The sequence below is a fragment of the Bos javanicus genome, chromosome 15, assembly GCF_032452875.1.
Source record: "Bos javanicus breed banteng chromosome 15, ARS-OSU_banteng_1.0, whole genome shotgun sequence".
In the NCBI taxonomy this organism is placed as follows: domain Eukaryota; kingdom Metazoa; phylum Chordata; class Mammalia; order Artiodactyla; family Bovidae; genus Bos; species Bos javanicus.
Window position 1 is genome coordinate 56,832,643 of NC_083882.1, and position 18,933 is coordinate 56,851,575.

Consider the following 18,933-nt stretch of genomic DNA (forward strand, 5'->3'; position numbering starts at 1 on the left):
CTGGCACCCTCTCTGCTTCTAGGCCTGGCTCACCCCCGAGGACCTCCCTGTCCTCAGTGCCCCCAGAAGAGATGCATGTTCTCCTTCCCACCCCCTCCTGCAACCTCCTTTCCCTCACCTCTCATTCCGGGTCACCTGCTGAAGCCCATCCATTCTGTCTCCCAGCAGCTCCAGCCTCCGTCCCCACCTCGGCTCTTCTGCCTTCCCCGGGTCCTCGGTGGCCACCACCAAGGTGCATGTGACACGTGGCCTGTTCTGGGTTGGGTGCTGCTGTTCACGAATTCCTTTCATTTTGGGTGCTTGCCGTGTGTTGGGCACCGCAGCAGACCCTGGAGACTCAGCTGTGGGCAAAACAGGTGTGCTCTCTGCCCTCCCGGAGCCCATGACCGAGCTCACTGGGTCTCTGCTGGACTGTAGTGCCTGGCCTGTGCAGCCCAGAGCTCTGGGCCAGACCCCTCGTATGGTGGATAGAGAATTAGTGTGATTATTAGGGTCAGAGGGGTACCCATGTTTTATTTTGAGATAATTTCAAGCTTATGAGAAAGTTGTGGGTTAAAAAAACTGGACCTGCTGTGTACAGTATACACCTCACCCAGATTCACCACTTGTTAACGTTGTCCCACTGCTGCTGTGACTTTCTCAGCACACATACCCGTTATTTTTTCTGAGCTATTGGAGATTAGACTTGCGACACTGAGCCCCTTATTCCTGAATACTCACAACTCCTGGGATTTCTTTTTTCCTTATTTGGTAGCATCCGGTCCTAGTTGCAGCACACGGGATCTTGGTTACGTCACGTGGGTCTTGCCTTGCAGCGCATGGACTCTCTGGTTGTGGTGCCCCGGCTCCAAAGCACACAGGCTCAGCAGTCGTGGCTTGTAGGCTTAGCTGCTCAGCGGCATGTGGGATCTTAGTTTCCTGACCAGGGATAGAACCTAAATCCCCTGTATTGCAAGGTGGCTTCTTAACCACTGGACCACCAGGGAAGTCCTGTCACAGCTCCTGGGATGGCACTGCTTCCGGGCCCTCTTAGTGCATGGAAATGCAACCGCTTAGGTGCTGGCACACATGTGTCTTTATCCATGCTTGTATTTGTAGGTGATAAAAACTATAGGTTCATTCTGATCACTTCAGTCCTACTTCAGTCCCACCAAGTGCTTGTTAAAATGCAGCAGGATATTTTCAGACAATAAAACACTGGTGCATTCATTTCTTGTGGAAGTGTTGGATTGTCCCCCAGCCGCTTGCCCCCATCAGGCTCCAATCATTCTCCACACTGCTGTCTTCCTAACTCTCAGGTTCACCTGTCAGTTTCCACTAAATGCCCAGCCTTGCAGCGATGGGTGGCCTCACCCACAGTTCTGTATGACCTGGCTCCTGCCCACCCATTTCCCACTCCCTCTTCTTGGTCATGCCTGGCACCGCTCCCCCACACTTAGCCACTCATGTTCTTGTTCCCCAAACGCCTCTCCTGCCCACTGCCCTTGTGTCTCAATGGCTCACTGCTGTTGGTGGAATTGGAGGAAGATGGAGCGATGGGGATGCTGTGGGCTGGTGGGGTGAGGTGAGGCCGGGTGCATACAAGGACATAGTGGCCCAGGGCCCGCTTCTGGCTTTGGGGACAGGGACAGAGCTTGTGCCATGTCTTTTCTCCCCTGTCCTTGTCTGTGCGCCTCCAGGGAATTTATGCCCAGAGGAGAACTGATGCTCAGAAGGTCAAAGAGGATGTGGTCAACTATGCCCGCTTCAAGTGGCCCTTGCTCTTCTCCAGGTTTTATGAAGCCTACAAGTTCTCAGGTAACCCCAGCCCTCTTGCCTCCCGTCCCTCCCTTGAGGGCTTCAGCTCACAGCCAGGGGAGGAGAGTGGCCTGGGCCAGACTCCCCGGTCAACCAGCCTTCTGCTCGCATGGCTGCTTGGTCCCCAGGTCAGTGTGCTGAGCAGATCCTCCCTCTCTGCAGTCCAGTAGGGCTCTGTGGCACTTAGTAGGTGCTCAGCCACACACTGGGTGGAACAACTGAGTAATGTGGTCATTAAAGCACCTACTGTGTACAGAATAGGGTGGCTGACCCCATGAAGTTGAGAGTGGATGCAGCTGTCACAAACCCACATGGGCCATTTGCTTAGTCATCCTTGGGCGTCAGCATCAGGCACCTGCTCCATACCAGGCCCTGTGCTGGTGCTGGCTTTGCAGAACCACCAAATATCAGGTTGGAGGGAACCTTTGGGGCTCAGTTAGTGTGACCCACCTCCTCCATATCCTACCACACCGCTCTCAGGGCCTTGTCCCAAGTCGCACAGACCAGCGGTAGGGACAGTGTGCAAACCCAGTTCCTTAATCCAGCACTCTCTTCCCACTGCATCTGGGGTTTTGTCTTGTGGGGAAGTTGTGTTCTCTAAGTCTCAGTTCCCCCATCTGTAAAATGGACATCAGTGTACCCCACGCTGGCCATCTCCATGGTGGTTACGAGGATTGGGAAGGGCTGGGCCTGGGCCTGGGCTGGCGCCCTCTCAGTGCCCCTGTCTCTGCCCCAGGCCCCAACCTCCCCAAGAACGATGTCATTGTGGCGGTCAACTGGACAGGTGTCTACTTTGTGGATGAGCAGGAGCAGGTGCTTCTGGAGCTGTCCTTCCCCGAGATCATGGCCGTGTCCAGCAGTAGGTCAGTCTAGCCCCTCACACCCCGCTTTAGTGCAGGGTGGGGACTTGTCCGGAGCCGCACAAAGGCCAGTGGCAGGGGTGGGACTCAAGTGCAGGGTCCTGATTCAACACTTTCTGAAGTGAAGCAGGCAGATGGAGACACAGTCAGACAGAGCGGGGAGGAGAGGGCTCCGAGGTCTTTCCTGCAGGTCATGGGGGCCTTGGAGGGAAGCCCCTACCTCACAGAGGACATGACCAAGATGCAGAGACACACAGTGGCCTGTCCTGCTCGCACATGATTGAGAGTATGTGCTGTGCCCTGCAGACCCCCGGCACCTTCCTCCCAATAGGGTGGGGGGTGGGTCTTTATGGCACATTCCTGGTTGTGCTGAGAACAGTGGTTAGAACAGTCAGGGACAGTCAAACATGTGCAAAAAGAGCTGGCCTGACACCCAGGGGCCTGAGTGGGACTCGCCTCCATGTCCTCATCTCTCAAATGGAGGTCCTAACTTTCCTGCAATAACAGAGTAACAGTGGTGAGGAAAAAATGCCACAGTTGATGGGAGTCTTTGTAAACAGAGAAGCGCGATGCATATGGGAGCAGTGTTGGGAGTGGGTCCTGCAAGGGACTCTTCCCAGCAGTGCCTCACCCCCATCCGGGGCTTGTAGGAGTGTCTCTGAGCTGTGTCCAATGTGGGCCAGACTTGGGTCATGTCCAGCTCTGACCGAGCACCTGGGATGCAGTGGTGCCAAGATAATCCTTGTTCTCTTGTAGCTGCAGTTGAGAGGGGAGATGGACATCAAATAAGCCATTTTTCAAGTAGGGACCAGTGTGCTGAGGTCTGTGGGAGGGCTTCCTGGAGGAAATGGTAGATAGGCTGAGCCCTAAAGGGTGAGTAGGAATTAGACAACAAGAGGGAAGTGAGCTCCCCAGGCAGGCCTCCCCAGACCATGGATGACTCTGGCCCAGCCGCAGCTGACTCAGGCTGAGCTCTGGCTCCCAGGGCCCTTTGTTACCCTGGCTGGGCCGGCCTCTCTCTGGTCAGGCCACTCCTGACTGGGCTGGCCTTGGTCTCCTTCAGGGAGTGCCGTGTCTTGCTCTCGCTGGGCTGCTCTGACCTGGGCTGTGCCGGACTGACCCCGACGGGGCCCTGTTCTCCGTGTTGGTCATGCAGGGGAGCGAAGTTGGCGGCCCCCAGCTTCACGCTGGCCACCATCAAGGGAGATGAGTACACCTTCACCTCCAGCAATGCTGAGGACATCCGTGACCTAGTGGTCACCTTCCTGGAGGGGCTCCGCAAGAGGTCTAAGTATGTGGTGGCCCTGCAGGACAACCCCAACCCTGGTGAGTGGCTCCTGGCACCAGCTGCCAGTTCCTGGGTCAGGGTGTTAGGTAGATCGCATGCCCTGGCCTTCTCCTGATGTTCAAAATCTCGAGTGCCTGTTACTCTGCCTTCCCCAGACACCTGCTGTGCCAAATGGACCAAACAGCTCACCTCTGTGCCTTTGATCTGTGCCCCATGGGAAACCTCCCTCCCCCTGATCCTACATACTTATCAACTGCCACCTTCTCCACATGAGATCAGGGGTTCCTCCTCAGTGTTCCCCAAATACCATCTTCAAGTGATGACAGCAATAGCAACTATAAACCGTGCATCCCTGGTCCATAGGCCTTTGAGGTCCTGGGCAGAGCTCGAGAAAGAGATGAACCCCAGCCCTGCCGTCGTGGGGAAGGGGTGGGAGCAGACCGTGACAGTCCCTGTGACAGAGCAGTGACCTGGGAAGCTCAGAGGCTATGGGAACCTGGGTTGGGGGGAGTGGCCCCCATGCAGCCTGGGGTTCAGGGAGGACATTTGTGTGAGCAGAATGTTTGGGGCAGAGAGGATCACAGAGCCGAGGCTGGAGAGCACAGGTTGGAGGCTGGGAACTGCAGATAGATCGGTTTGGCTGAAATGGGTGAGGGAAGGTGGAAGGGGCAAGAAGGTGGAGGCAGAGGAAGTCAGAAAGACAGTCACCAGCAATAGGCCTTGTGAGCCTGTCGAGGAATATCTTTTAGGACAGTGAGGAGCCATGGAAGGCTTTCGACCAACGACTGTGTCTGTGTGGGGGGTTGTGGCAAGGTGGCTCCTGAGCAGACCTGAGAGGGACAGGGCCTCAGTTCCAGTGATAGATCATCAACCCAAATAAAGGTGCTCCAACCCACCTCTGACCTCTCTGCCCCTCCCCCGGCACCTGTGCGGCCCCGCCCACCTCTGCCTTCCAGCGGGCGAGGAGTCCGGCTTCCTCAGCTTCTCCAAGGGGGACCTCCTCATCCTGGACCACGACACCGGCGAACAGGTGATGAACTCGGGCTGGGCCAGCGGCATCAACGAGAGGACCAAGCAGCGTGGGGACTTCCCCACTGACTGCGTTTATGTCATGCCTACTGTCACTATGCCACCGAGGGAGATTGTGGTATGTGGCTGGCTGGGGGTGGTAGACGGATGGGAGGCTCCTCTGGCCCCTCCTTGTCTTATTCCCACATCATAAAATAAGAGTGGGGGATTACTGTAGATTCATGCTGTGCAGCTTCTATGAAGATGTTCCAGGGGACCACAAACTTAAAAGTTGGGGCAACTATTAAACTGGTCCCAGGTGGAGAGGAGCCTAGAAACTGCTTCAGATGAGGACCTGCCCCGGCTGGGGGATCAGAGGAGAGTGGCCTAGGGGATGGGAGGACGGGGATGGGGCTTGCCCTGTCTAAAAAGGCAGTGAGGTCAGAGCTGGGAAGGCAGGCCCTGGCTCCTCTGGAATCTCCCTTCCCATCCCCCCAGCCAACACTGAGGACTCGGAACCCAGCTTTCCAGATGTTTCCTGAGCCACTTCTCACACTGTGTCCCCTGCCTTGTCCAGGCTTTCTGATGACCCCACCTCGTTGAGACAGGGCACTGAGGGAGGGTCTTAAGCCCAGCATGATGGAGGCAGTGGTAATGTCAGAGATTCCCCAGAAGGAAAGGGGCTCCCGGGTCAGACAGGCCCAGGGCCCACCCCCAAGAAGGCAGTCTTCCCCAGCCCCAGTCAAGAAGGCTCTGGGCTTTACCATGTTGATCCAGGGCCCCTAGTTGGAGAGCTGACTTCAGCTCCTGTCTCTTGGTCTCTAGGCCCTGGTCACCATGACCCCCGACCAGAGGCAGGATGTTATCCGACTCCTGCAGCTGCGAACGGCAGAGCCCGAGGCGCGCACCAAGCCCTACACACTGGAGGAGTTTTCCTACGACTACTTCAGGTGATGGGGAAAGGGAGACAGGCGAGGAACTACAGGCTTCTGCTACTCTCCGGTCTGCGTAGTGGGGTCACATTGTGGTGCCCCCATCTGTGAGAAGGGCCTGGTCAGAGGGAGCCAGAGGGCAGTTTCAGTCTATCGAGGTGACCCTTCTCATGTTGTGTCATCTTATCCTTCCTTCATTTGAGATCCTGTGGCTATGCTGCCCTAGGTGGAGTCCTGGGCACTCAGGACGTGAGCCTGTTCTCGCCTCATGGACTCACAGTCCTGGTGGGGAGGCAGGCGTGAAACCAGGCAGCTGTTGTCCTGTGTGCCTGGTGTTGTGATGGAGATGCTGGGTAGGGGTGGAGATGGAGAGGAGGCTTCCTGGGGCAAGTGGTGTCTGGGCTGCTGGGTGGAGGAATGCCATGGGCAATGCATGCCATGGCCTGAGCAGAGGGAGCAGAGAGGAGCCAGGGTGAGCAGGCTGGGGAGGTAGGCAGGGCTGGCCGGGGCCCAGCCAGCCTTGTTAGTGTCTCTATTTGTCAGCTGAGAAAGTAAGGCCTGGGCAGAGCTGGTGACTCATCCCAGGTCACAGGGGACAGCAGGGAAGCGCAGGGCCGGTTCCCTATGCTCAGCCTCCTGCATGGGGTGGGATGGGGCTGGAGTTATAACCTGGCCGTCGGTGCCAACTGTCTGTGCTCTGCAGGCCCCCACCCAAGCACACACTGAGCCGCGTCATGGTGTCCAAGGCCCGCGGCAAGGACCGGCTGTGGAGCCACACGCGGGAGCCGCTCAAGCAGGCCCTGCTCAAGAAGATCCTGGGCAGCGAGGAGCTCTCACAGGAGGCCTGCATGGCCTTCACTGATATCCGCACCCACAGAGGGTGGGGGGTGACATGGAGGGCAGGCAGGGGCCACAGGGAGGGGTCCCCCAGGGGAGGGTGGGACCAGGCTGGGCCTCTAGGGTGTTCGTCACCTACTTCCTTCCAAGGGGCCCTGCTGGGGCCTGGGCAGACATGGAGGGATGCTGACGGGGTGACTCCCTTACCAGGGTGCCGGGGGCTGTCCCCGTCCGCTGTCTCCTCACACCCTGTCATTTGGTTGACAGATTTAAACTGTGCCATGTGCTGGGCCAGGCATGGAGACACGGGGTGAGCAGACTCTGGCCTCATGGTGCCTGTAATTGATTTGAGAGGGGAGGCATGCTGGTCAGGGTCAGTGCTGTGATAGGGCCCGACAGCACAGTGGCCCGACCTGGCCTTGGAGAATAGGGAGGGCTTCCTGGATGAAATGACATCTAGGCTGGAGACCCGCCTGGGCCCGTCCAAGGGGAGATGGGTGAAGACTGTTCCTGACAGAGGGAGAAGCATGCATAAAGGCCCTGAGGCAAAACAAAGCCTGGCTGTTTCAAGGGCACAGATTAACTCAGCACAGCTAGAGCGTAGAGTTCAAGAAGGGAATTCAAAGACCTGGGCCGATGGATGAAAGGTTCCCCAAGCCTGTTAAGAAGCTGGGACTGTGTTCTGCAGCCACGGGGAGTGGTACAGTTGGATTTGGGATTTGGAAAGTTGGTTCTGGTTGCTGTAAGGATTCCTGTTGTGAGGTTGGGGCCTGGAGCAGGGTGGCCAGAGGACCTGGGGAGAGAGGGTGGGCAGCGGGCATGCAGGGCAGTGTTGGCACACTATGCCCATCTCCTGGGTGAGCAGCCTGAGGCCAGGGCCACAGGGTTAGGGAGGGCAAACCCTGTTGGAGAGAGTGGCCGCCTGCCTCCCGGCCAGTGCTCCCTGATTGGCCACGGCCTTCCTTGACGGCTCCCCACCTGTGCTCAAGTACATGGGTGACTACCCGTCCAAGAGGATGCGCTCCGTCAATGAGCTCACCGACCAGATCTTCGAGGGAGCCCTGAAGGCCGAGCCCCTCAAGGACGAGGTGTATGTGCAGATCCTGAAGCAGCTGACTGACAACCACATCAGGTTTGCCGGGGTGGTGGGAGGGTGAGGAGAGGGTGAGGGGAGGGTGGTGGGAGGGTGGTGGGAGGGTGGTGGGAGGGTGAGGGGCAGGCCCCCACCCCTGGGGCTAACCGCTGAAGGTAAGACGGGGAGCTCACTCCCTGCCGAGGCAGCAGCAGCTCTGCCTGGGAGCCATCCTCCTTCATTTGGAGCAGGAAGGTGTCCTCGGGGCTCTCCCTCAAGGTCCATGGAGGAGGGTCAAGAACCAAAGGTGGTGGCTGTGCCCTCGGAGTCTGTCCTCCCCCAAGTTGAACAGCCCCAGCTCCTCCTCATTTCCCGCTGCCCCCTGCCTGGACACCTCCTCTGGACACCTGTCTCCCACCCAGATGCCACTGTCTGCCTGTGGGTGCATCTCCTGAGCAGTTGTCCCGTCCCTCACTCAGGCTGAGCAGGCTGTCTGTCAGAAGCTCTGGCCATAAATTCTCATGGGCTGGGGGTGACCCGGAGGGTGTCACCTCCTCCCTGATGGTCCAGACTGTGGCAGGAGGGGGAGTCACGCACATGCTCATCTCAGAGCCAGAGACAAGCCCCACTCTCTCCCCTTATTCCCAGGCCTCCAACTCCCTCCCTAGCCTTGTCACTCTCTACATCTCTTACAAAAATCCACCACTGGACCACATGTCAGATCTTTTCACACAGCTAAACTTTTGTACATGCCCACAGCCAAGAAAACCTTTCATATCCTCTGCATATTAGAATTTGCCTCATCCTTCCAAGCCTGGATCAGATGCCACCTCCTTCTGGAAGCCCTCCAAGCTTCCCTCTTTCCAGGCCCAGGGAGCTCAGAGGAGTGCCTGAGGGAGCTCTGGGGCTGGTCTAACAGTGCTGCTCAAGTAATCATGCTCATTGTGCTCAGTTGCTCAGTCGTGTCTGACTTTGCAACCCCCTGAACCATAGCCCGCCAGGCTCCTCTGTCCATGGAATTCTCCAGGCAAGAATACTGGAGTGGGTTGCCATTTTCCTCCTTCAGGGGATCTTCCTGACCCAGGGATCGAACCTGTGTCTCTTGCTTCAAGTAACAGGCGAGTTAAAAAGCTCCTGCCAGAGTAAACCACATACTGCTTCCTTCATAGGAAAGTCTTGCTTAAAAAAAAAAAAAAATTGAACCCAGAGTGCTTGGTGACATAGTGATTTTCATTTTGGCACAAGCACTTTGCCTCCGAGTGACAAGTAAGTGTGTGGCCTGGGGTAGGTTGGTTGACCACACTTTGAGTAGCATATTTGGATGTGACTGTTGGGTGGGTGGGTCTATGTTGGTCTCAGAGAAGGGTCGGGGTGAGGGCAGACATGTGCTGCCCTGGTGAGGAGCCCTGCTGGACACCATGCCTCTTCCCGCAGGTACAGTGAGGAGCGGGGCTGGGAGCTGCTCTGGCTGTGCACAGGGCTCTTCCCACCCAGCAACATCCTCCTGCCCCACGTGCAGCGCTTTCTGCAGTCCCGCAAACACTGCCCACTTGCCATCGACTGCCTGCAGCGACTCCAGAAAGCCCTGAGGTACGGCCGTCTGCAAGGGACGGGGGGCAGCGGGCACAGTGTGGGCCCTGGGATGGGCTTCCGGCCACATGGGCTAGGGAGACAAGTCCCTTGGCGATGCTGAGGTCATGACAGTGGTTGGGACCCATCTTTGGGGTCCCACAGCTGCCCAGTAGACAAAGGTTGCAGTGCCTAGTACCATTCTGGACAGCTTGAGAGTCTGGTTGCTCAGAAAGCTATTTTCTGTCAAGTCTGTTGGGGAGGCAGATGCCGGGGTTGCACTGCATACTCTGTGAAGCTCACTTGCGTCCTTTGCTTCATTCGGTCCCCTCCGCATCCCTATTGGTGGGTACCATTATCATCTTGTTTTACAGATGAGGAACAAAAGGCTTGAGTTTGTGACTGTCACCTAGTAGGAAGTGGTGGACAGGGATTAGGACTGGGGTTTGCCTGACTCCGAAGTTCCCTCTGTTCTCTGCTTCCCATGGCTACTTCGTGACTTGGCCCCTCCCCTCTTCACCTGGTTTTCAGAAATGGGTCCCGGAAGTACCCCCCACACTTGGTGGAGGTGGAAGCCATCCAGCACAAAACCACCCAGATTTTCCACAAGGTCTACTTTCCTGATGACACTGACGAGGTAAGGGACTCTGGCTTCTTCGTCTGTGGGTGCCCCTGAAGGATGTGGCTCCCTTGGGGACATGGGGCAGCCCTGATGCCTCTCCCCTACCACCCCCATCTTTGCCCCCATTGTCCTGCCCCTCAGTGGAGCTGGGGCCATAGACTCCTTGGGTCAGGAGCCCTTGGGTTCCTGGTCTAGCCTCCCACTAACTGGATCGGCTTCCTTGACAAGGTCATCCCTCCCTTTCTCGGAGGAGTCTCTGTCTTGCAGGAACGTGCTTTCTCCCTCCGAGTTGAGCTCTGTGTTGATGTCACCTCCCCGATGCCCATTCTGTTCCTGGGCACAGGCCTGCCTGCTCCACAGCTCCAGACCTCCCCTGTTGTCCTAAGTCCACTCTCCTGCAGATCCCTTTCCTCCTTTTCACTTGACCTAAGTCTCCTCTACCTTGGTCCCCTGGGCAGAGGTCTTATTTGTCTTCTTGTCACACCCATTTGGTCAGGCTGACTTCTGATCTATTCTCCCTTCCCCATCCCAGCATAGCATCTCATTCAGATAAACAAGACCAACATTGAAACTTTTGGTTTGAAAAGCAGCTTAACAACTTGTTTAGAGACTAGAGACTCAGAAATACTATTTTAGGATTCTAGACACAAGGACAGAAAATCTTGCTAAAATCCTTTCCTGTCCCTGGTGGAAGGTTACATGGAACATCCCCCCCGACCCCCAAACTGCCCTCCTTCTTCTAAACTTCCCTGGACTCACCTATCCCTCTCAGCCCGTCTGGGCAGCTTCCTCCCTCATGACGCCTCACCTTTCTGGAGTTTGTTTTCTCCCTTCTTCAGTCTCTTTTATTCCACCCGCCCTGTCTCTTCTGCGCTTCCTTGGCCTCTGCCATCACTCATGCTTGTACAGCCACACCCAGGACCCTGGAGGCCAAGGCTTGAAACTTCTTGGGGGGTTGGGAAGGGCACCATCTGGGAAGATCCAGACAGGAGGTGCTTTTACTTTTTTTTAAAATTTATTTTTAATGGAAGTATAGTTCATGTACAATATTATGAGTGTCAGCTGTACAACACAGTGATTCACCATTTTAAAGATGATTTTATTTATTTTTTTGGCTGTGCTTGGTCTTCGTTGCTGCGCAGACTTTTCTCTAGCTGCGGCGAGCGGGGGTTGCTCTTTGTTGCCGCGCAGAGGCTTCTCACTATGGTGGCTTCTCTTGTTGCGGAGCACAGGCTCTTGGGACGCAGCCTTCAGCAGTTGTGGTTCCTGGGCTCTAGAGCACAGCCTCACTAGTTGTGGCTCACAGGCTTTGTTGCTCTGAGGCATGTGGGATCTTCTTGGATCAGGGTTTGAACCCATGCCTTCTGCATTGGCAGGCAGATTCTTTACCATTGAGCCACCAGGGGAGCCCATGAATCACAGTTTTTCAAGGCTGTATTCCATTTATAGTTATTATAAAATATTGGCTATATTCCCTGTGTTGTACAGTATATCCTTGTAGCTTGTTTATTTTATACATAGTAGTTTGTATACTGGAGAAGGCAATGGCACCCCACTCCAATACTCTTGCCTGGAAAATTCCATGGATGGAGAAGCCTGGTAGGCTGCCGTCTCTGGGGTCGCACAGAGTCGGACACGACTGAAGTGACTTCACTTTCACATTTCACTTTCATGCATTGGAGAAGGAAATGGCAACCCACTCCAGCATTCTTGCCTGGAGAATCCCAGGGATGGGGGAGCCTGGTAGGCTGCCGTCTCTGGGGTCGCACAGAGTCGGACACGACTGGAGTGACTTAGCAGCAACAGTTTGTATACTTAAGCATTGTGCTGAGCTCTGGGGAAGCCCCCTCAGAAGGAGGGTGTCTTGAATGGGGAAGGGGCTCTCTCTGAGGCCCAGCCATTAGAGGTGCAAGAGGCCCTGCCGGAGCCCAGCAAGTGCTTCCCTGCACCAGGCCTTTGAGGTGGAGTCCAGCACCAAGGCCAAGGACTTCTGCCAGAATATCGCCGCCCGGCTGCTCCTCAAGTCCTCCGAGGGATTCAGCCTCTTTGTCAAAATTGTAGATAAGGTGGGTCATGGGTGGTCATTGGTTGCTAATCTACCTGCTGTTGGGCTGTCTACTGGGAAATTTGCTGGGCCTCTGGGAGCTTATGGGACGGTGGGGGTGGGGAGAGAGACAGAAGGAAGGATGGGGCAAGAGAGGAAGAGGCACTCTTGCACACGGCCTCTGATTCTGCCTCCTCCTTACATCCCTGCAGTGGCCCCTTCCATGCAGCCGCTGTCCCTATATCTCTCTCCTCTGAGCCATTGCACAGCCTGGCTACAGCTCTCTTGGGATCCACATGGCACTCTGGGTTCTGGACACACTAGGCTCCTCACCCTGCCCCCCAACACATGTACTTTCCAGATTTGATTTGACTGGTCCCTCAGCTGCCAGGCTCTCAGTTCACCTCTGAAAAAGCCCTTGAAGAGAGAGGGTGACTATGTCCCTGGGCTCAGAAAGGTTAAGTAACTTATCCCAGATCACACAGCAGGGACTCAGATCCAGGTAGGTGTGGCTCTGAAGCACAGGGCCCTGCCTCCACCCCTCATTGACTTCCATGGACATAAATGTGGGGGGACAAAGGTCCAGCTCTAAAGCCCTTCCCTTGGGGCTTCCCTGACCCTTGCACAGGTCAGGTGCTTCCCCTTGTTGCTCACCCAGAGTTCTGTGTGAATTCATGTCTGTCTCCTTATTAGTCTGACCCTGTACCAGACACTGTGACCCGAAGTGATCCGGTGAGGTCCTGGACCTGGGCGGGAGGGACTTAAGAGTCTGTGAGTGGCTCAGGAAATGGATGCCAGAGAATGTCCAAAGCAGGGACTGGGCCGCCATCTCAGCCTTTTTTTCCCAGGGTCCTAGGGCAGTGATCAGTGACTCTTTGCTGAATGAGTGGAGTCACTGTCACTGGCCAGACACTCAGCAGGCAAACTTGGGGCAAGATGGGGCTGATCTACAGACACCCACCCTGGCTGCAAGCAGGAATCTTTCTGGAGTAGGGGTTGTCGGGGAGGCCGTGGATGGGAAAATCAGAGAACTCAGTATTGCTCAAATTAAAATGAGTGGACTAGAACGACCGTGTCCCTAGGTCATCAGCGTCCCTGAGAATGACTTCTTCTTCGACTTCGTACGACATCTGACGGACTGGATAAAGAAAGCCCGGCCTGTCAGGGATGGTAACGTGAGGCTGAGTCCTGGGATCGTCTGAGGTCTGGGGCTGGCAGGTGCTGGCTGAGTGCCATACCTGAGGTCCAAGTGGGTGGGGCCCCAGGCTGGGGCTTCCTCCGGGCTGGTGCTGGGCTGGACAGCCCTCTGTGCTGGCATCTTCTGGGTGACCGCCTGCCCTCTGCCCCAGGAGTCGTGCCCTCGCTGACCTACCAAGTGTTCTTCATGAAGAAGCTGTGGACCACCACAGTGCCGGGGAAGGACCCCATGGCCGACTCCATCTTCCACTATTACCAGGTGAGCTGCCCAGTAGCTCGGGGCTGTGCTTGTGCAGCCGCCTTGAGTACTGACTATGAAAGCAGAGACCTGCTGAGTAGACCCCAAGGTGGGTGGGTAGTTCCTGCTCTGCAGCGTGTCTTCAGGGCGTCCTCAGTCCCCTACTCTTCACAGAGTGGATAAGACGGTTGTTAAGTTTCCAGAAGCCTGTGCACAGCGTTCGAGGCTTCATCTTTGCTTTCGGTCAGCTCATCTTCAGCGACTGTGGTTCTGGGTCTGAAAGGTGGGGAAGGGGCTAGTGCTGCTGAGGAAGCCTGTGGGTCTCAAGGGAACACAGTGGGAGGCGGCCAGCCAGAGAGGCTTTTTCCCAAGGAAGGACAGGCCTGGTGGAGGGGCTAGAGTTATGGAATAGTCTCAGGTGCCCCAGCTGGTCCCTCTGAGTGTCTGCATCTTTGAAATGGAGCTGCTTGCCTCACTGGACTGTTATGAGGGTAAATGAGATGATATTCACCCCTGGCTCTGATTTAAAATTGTAAAGCGCTGCCTCTGTGCGGCATAAGGCTGTTTCCCTGTCCTGTGCCATCCCACCTTGGGGAGCAGGTGGACCCAGCCTCACGGTGGAGGTGTTTAAGGGGAGAAGCCTGCTTCCCCCAGGTGCCTCCACGCCTGTGACCTTCTCTGTCTCTGGCAGGAGTTGCCCAAGTACCTCCGAGGCTACCACAAGTGCACGCGGGAAGAGGTGCTGCAGCTGGGGGCGCTCATCTATAGGGTCAAGTTCGAGGAGGACAAGTCCTACTTCCCCAGTATCCCCAAGCTGCTCCGGGAGCTGGTGCCCCAGGACCTCATCCGGCAGGTCTCGCCTGACGACTGGAAGCGGGTGAGCACAGAGGGAGACAGTGGGAACAGGCCCCCCCCTTCCGAATGGGTCTCTGGACACCCCAGGGTCAGGGGGGCAGGTGCTGGACAGTAGCCCAGGGAAGTATCTCTTGTGACCCCTGTAAATTCAGCTGGTCACTTTGCAGCAATTTGTCTGGTCCTGGTTACTAAGGTGGCCCGATTTTCCTTGATACTGTTTGACCTGCTTGCTTTGGGGAGGGAAGGGCTGTCAAGAGTTCACTAACTGGTATTAGTGGGAGACTGCTGGCCCCCCATGGCCCATGGCAGCTGCTGACAGTGCAGGGGGCAGGACTGGCAGGGGAGAGGACTCTGACCCACCCTCCCTCTGCAGTCCATCGTCGCCTATTTCAACAAGCACGCGGGGAAGTCCAAGGAGGAGGCCAAGCTGGCTTTCCTGAAGCTCATCTTCAAGTGGCCCACCTTTGGCTCAGCCTTCTTTGAGGTGAAGGTATGCTGTGGGTGGGTGATTCTCAGAGATGGGGAGGGGAACCACATGTTACCAGGACTCCTCCCCATGACTTGGGGAGACTACAGTGGTCTCTGCCACCTGCCTGGGACTGAAAGGGGGAAACGACCCTCAGCTTTGTCCCAGCTAGGTGTCTCAGCTAAGTACTGGGCCCTGGGATCAGTCCTAGGACACTAAGGGGCCAGCACCTCGCCTGGCAGGGGAGGCAGATGTGTACAGAGGTTAGAGTAACAGAGGATGATCTGTGCTGGCAGTGGGGAGCCCCCATGGAGGTGGCAGAGCCTGGGAGGCCCAACCACATGGTGAAGGCTGAGAAGGCTTCCTGGGAGAGGCAGCACCTGAGCTTTCCAGGGAGACCCTGGGGGCAATGTTCCTGGCAGACAGTCTGGCCTGAGCAAAGACCCAGAAGTGTGAGAGCTCAGGCATGGGCAGGAAACGTAAGTGGATGAGTGTGGATGGGCATGAGGTGTGAGGCGAGCAGACTGCGGTGAGAGGCAGGTAGGTTTCCTCCTGAAGGTGGTGCCCAGCCCTGGAGGGTTTTGAACAGGGTTGATGGGACCAGAGGCAGGAGAATGGAGAAGAGACTGGCACGAGGGGATGGGCATGAGGCGTGAGGGGACAGGTCAGAATGGAGAGGAGTGGTGGCCTCACTACACACCTGGGACGGGGGCCCTTTGACACAGCTTGGCTGTGCAAGAAAGAGAGGTAGGCAAGTGCATCTGGAGGCAAGTATAGGGTTCAGAGAGGTCTTTTAAAGATGAGAGACTTTAGAGCTGAGAGAGAGAGAGACCTCAGGGACTCCTAGAGAAGAGGACAGAAGGGATGAAACTCTTGCCAGTTGCTGGGGACCCATGAAAGGATTCAGGGTAGAGCTGAGGATCCAGAAGAGGGAGAAACTTGAGGTTGTGGGGGGAGAGGCAGACTTAAGCCCAGCTGGGGGCAGCTTTATTTCTCCCCAAATGTACAAAACATTTCCTGCTCTGGGTTCCCCATCTGATTTTTTTTTTTTTTTAAACTAGCAAACTACAGAGCCAAACTTTCCTGAGATCCTCTTAATTGCCATCAATAAGTATGGGGTCAGCCTCATTGATCCCAGAACCAAGGTGAGCAGTGACAGGGAAGAGCAGGTAAGGGGGGATTTTCTGTCTGTACTTCTAACAAAGGACACCAGAACCAAACTTTAAGACACTCTGTCAGCTACCAATATCCTCACTTCATCTACCCTCCTGGCCACATGTCCTGAGAGGCTGTCCATGATTGCTGTGTCTACTTCCTTACCTCTCATCTCTCCATCAAAAGTGCTCTCTGAGTTACTAATGAAGTCCTCACTATGAAATCCATTCAACTCTTTAGTGCTTGGTCTTCCAGTATCATCAGACACTACCAACCCCTTCCCCTCTCCAGAATGCTCTCTGTCCACAGTTGGTCAGGTGGCAGGCTGTGCTGGGGTGATTGATGCTCAGATGTGTGGGCTGAGCAGGTCCTACCACTGACACAGGAGAGCACAACTGGGGCTGCTGGCGAAGGGGGCAATGACCACCACCTTCCTCTTGGATCCATGGGCCCACTCACCTGGCTTTCCTTGCCTCTCCCTTGGTCTCCCTCTCAGGCACTTCCCTGGGCTGCTTCTCTACCCAGTGCATACACTGTGTTCTGCAAGGCTGTGTCTTTCTGTCTCCCTCCTTCAACTCCACTGGATCATCTCATCTGGGAATTCAGTTTCAGTTTCCTCATCCTCTTAAAATCTCCAATTCCAGCTCCACACATGTGACAACCCCCTGGGCTTCCTTGGTTGTCCCACTAGCTGGTCCCAACCAAGGCCTGCCTCCCACAGCAGCTCCATGGCACAGCTGGCCTCTACCCTCTTGCTCCTTGCCTTGTCTGAGGGCCCGAGGTCCTTTGTGTGGGTGGTGTCTGTGGGCTGGAGCTGAGGGGAGTGAGGTCAGATGGTCCAGATGTGCAGCCCCAGATTCTCTCTGCTCCCCTAGGACATCCTGACCACTCACCCCTTCACCAAGATCTCCAACTGGAGCAGCGGCAACACCTACTTCCACATCACCATTGGGAACCTGGTGCGTGGGAGCAAACTCCTCTGTGAGACGTCACTGGTGAGAACTCTTCCTTCCAGGCCTGGGGTGCTCCCCAACCCTGCCTTCCCTCATCCTCCCAGTCCCTGCAACAAACAGGAGGAGTGTGCCGTCTGGTCTGCAGTCAGGATCAAGGGTCAGGTTGGGGCTAAGGTCAGGTCAGATTAGGTCTGGGGAATGGGCTTATTAATCTAGAGATGAGAAACAGACTGCCCACTCAGTAACTATGTCCCAGTGCCTTTAATATTTAGAGATTGAACCTTTGGCCACTGAGGTCAACAGCAGAGCTGTTAGCAATGAGGCCTCCTGGACTGAGCTCAGCTGGTACAGCCTTCAGAAATCCCTACCTGTGGGAGTGACCATAATCATAGCATTTATTGCTTTAGAGTTAATTGTACACTACATTCTATTTGAGGCAATAATAGTCCTAACACTTACCATCATCTGATGAGGTAATCAAACAGAACACCTTAATGCAGGCCTTTATGTTTTATTCTATACACTTAGTAGGAGCTCTCTCACTATATCCAAAATGTTACAGGCTCCCTAAATTTCTTAACACTTCACTACTGAACTCAAGCAATATCTGATTCTTGATCTAAAGTCTTCACATGACTAGCATGCATTTATGGTAAAAATACCACTCTAAGGCCTTCATCTTTGATTGCCCAAAGCACGTGTAGAAGCCCCCATCGCAGGTTCTGTAGTACTTACAGCCATATCACTAAAACTTGGCGGTTATGGCATATTATTGGAGAAGGCGATGGCACCCCACTCCAGTACTCTTGCCTGGAAAATCCCATGGACGCAGGAGCCTGGTAGGCTGCAGTCCATGAGGTCGCTAAGAGTCAGACACGACTGAGCGACTTCACTTTCACTTTCCACTTTCACGCATTGGAGAAGGAAATGGCAGCCCACTCCAGTGTTCTTGCCTGGAGAATCCCAGGGACAGGGGAGCCTGGTGGGCTGCCGTCTATGGGGTCGCACAGAGTCGGACACGACTGAAGTGACTTAGCAGTAGCAGCAGCATGGCGTATTATGAATTGTAACAACACTAAATCCACTAACAGATTTTACAGTATATCCTTTTCTCATATTATCCCTATAACTATAACCAGTTCAATTTGCTTATATCAAACAGATCAAAATCACTCATCGCATATTCTTCCATCAGCCACCTGGCACTTGTTATTGTAGCTATTCTTATCCAAACACCTTGAAGTTATACAGGAGCTACCACTCTAATAATTGCCCATGGCTTCACATCATCCATATGATTCCGCTTAACAAATTCACGTTATGAACAAATTCACAGCCAAACAATAACCTTAGCCTGAGGCCTAAGGTTGCTAGTCTTATAAATTTACCTCTACCCCAGCCATTAGTCTGATTGGAGGGCTATTTGTAGTAATAGCATCCTTCTCATGATCAACTATTACAATTACTCTAATAGGAATTAATACAGTAATTCCTGCCTTATACTCCATATACATACTAATCATAATATAACAAGGCAAATACACACATCACATTAGTAACATCTTACAATCTTCTACACAAGAAAATGCCCTCATTAACACTTCATATTTTACCTCTCTACTTCTACCACTAAATCCCCAAGTCATTTTAGGCCCCTTGTACTGTAAATATAGTTTTAAAAAATACTAGTTTGTGAATCTAGAGACAGAAGATTTAGCCTTATTTACCAAGAAAGTATGTAAGAACTGCTGTCAGCAATATCTGATTCTTGATCTAACGTCTTCGCATGACTAGCATGCATTTATGGTAAAAATACCATGTAACATGACTTTTTCAAACTTTTAAAGGATAGTAGTTATCCATTGGTCTTAGGAACCAAAAAATTGGTGCAACTACAAATAAAAGTAATAAATTTTCCTTTCACATGAGTTACATTATATTAATACCAATCATAACAAATATCAGCCAATAAGAGTGACAGTATCCATTATCTCATACGCTTTTATTATTTATTTTCAACAATACCCCCCCAACAACAAT

The 18,933-nt window shown here is 54.4% G+C and overlaps 1 protein-coding gene across 3 annotated transcripts in view; it reads left to right on the plus strand.

Moving 5' to 3' along the window:
- MYO7A (myosin VIIA) overlaps positions 1 to 18,933 on the plus strand; it is a 112,700-nt gene that overhangs the window by 83,695 nt on the left and 10,072 nt on the right. Inside the window, exons 33-48 of one of the 3 annotated variants that reach the window (XM_061380948.1) lie at positions 1,680 to 1,797; positions 2,534 to 2,660; positions 3,721 to 3,983; positions 4,902 to 5,092; positions 5,779 to 5,903; positions 6,589 to 6,746; positions 7,701 to 7,854; positions 9,229 to 9,384; positions 9,895 to 10,000; positions 11,938 to 12,051; positions 13,112 to 13,199; positions 13,379 to 13,485; positions 14,156 to 14,341; positions 14,693 to 14,809; positions 15,847 to 15,930; positions 16,816 to 16,935. In XM_061380948.1, the coding sequence (XP_061236932.1) occupies positions 1,680 to 1,797; positions 2,534 to 2,660; positions 3,721 to 3,983; positions 4,902 to 5,092; positions 5,779 to 5,903; positions 6,589 to 6,746; positions 7,701 to 7,854; positions 9,229 to 9,384; positions 9,895 to 10,000; positions 11,938 to 12,051; positions 13,112 to 13,199; positions 13,379 to 13,485; positions 14,156 to 14,341; positions 14,693 to 14,809; positions 15,847 to 15,930; positions 16,816 to 16,935 (2,214 nt within the window). Of the gene's footprint in view, positions 1 to 1,679; positions 1,798 to 2,533; positions 2,661 to 3,720; positions 3,984 to 4,901; positions 5,093 to 5,778; positions 5,904 to 6,588; positions 6,747 to 7,700; positions 7,855 to 9,228; positions 9,385 to 9,894; positions 10,001 to 11,937; positions 12,052 to 13,111; positions 13,205 to 13,378; positions 13,486 to 14,155; positions 14,342 to 14,692; positions 14,810 to 15,846; positions 15,931 to 16,815; positions 16,936 to 18,933 lie in introns of those variants that run through there. The other 2 variants (XM_061380949.1, XM_061380950.1) reach the window with 2 other exon arrangements.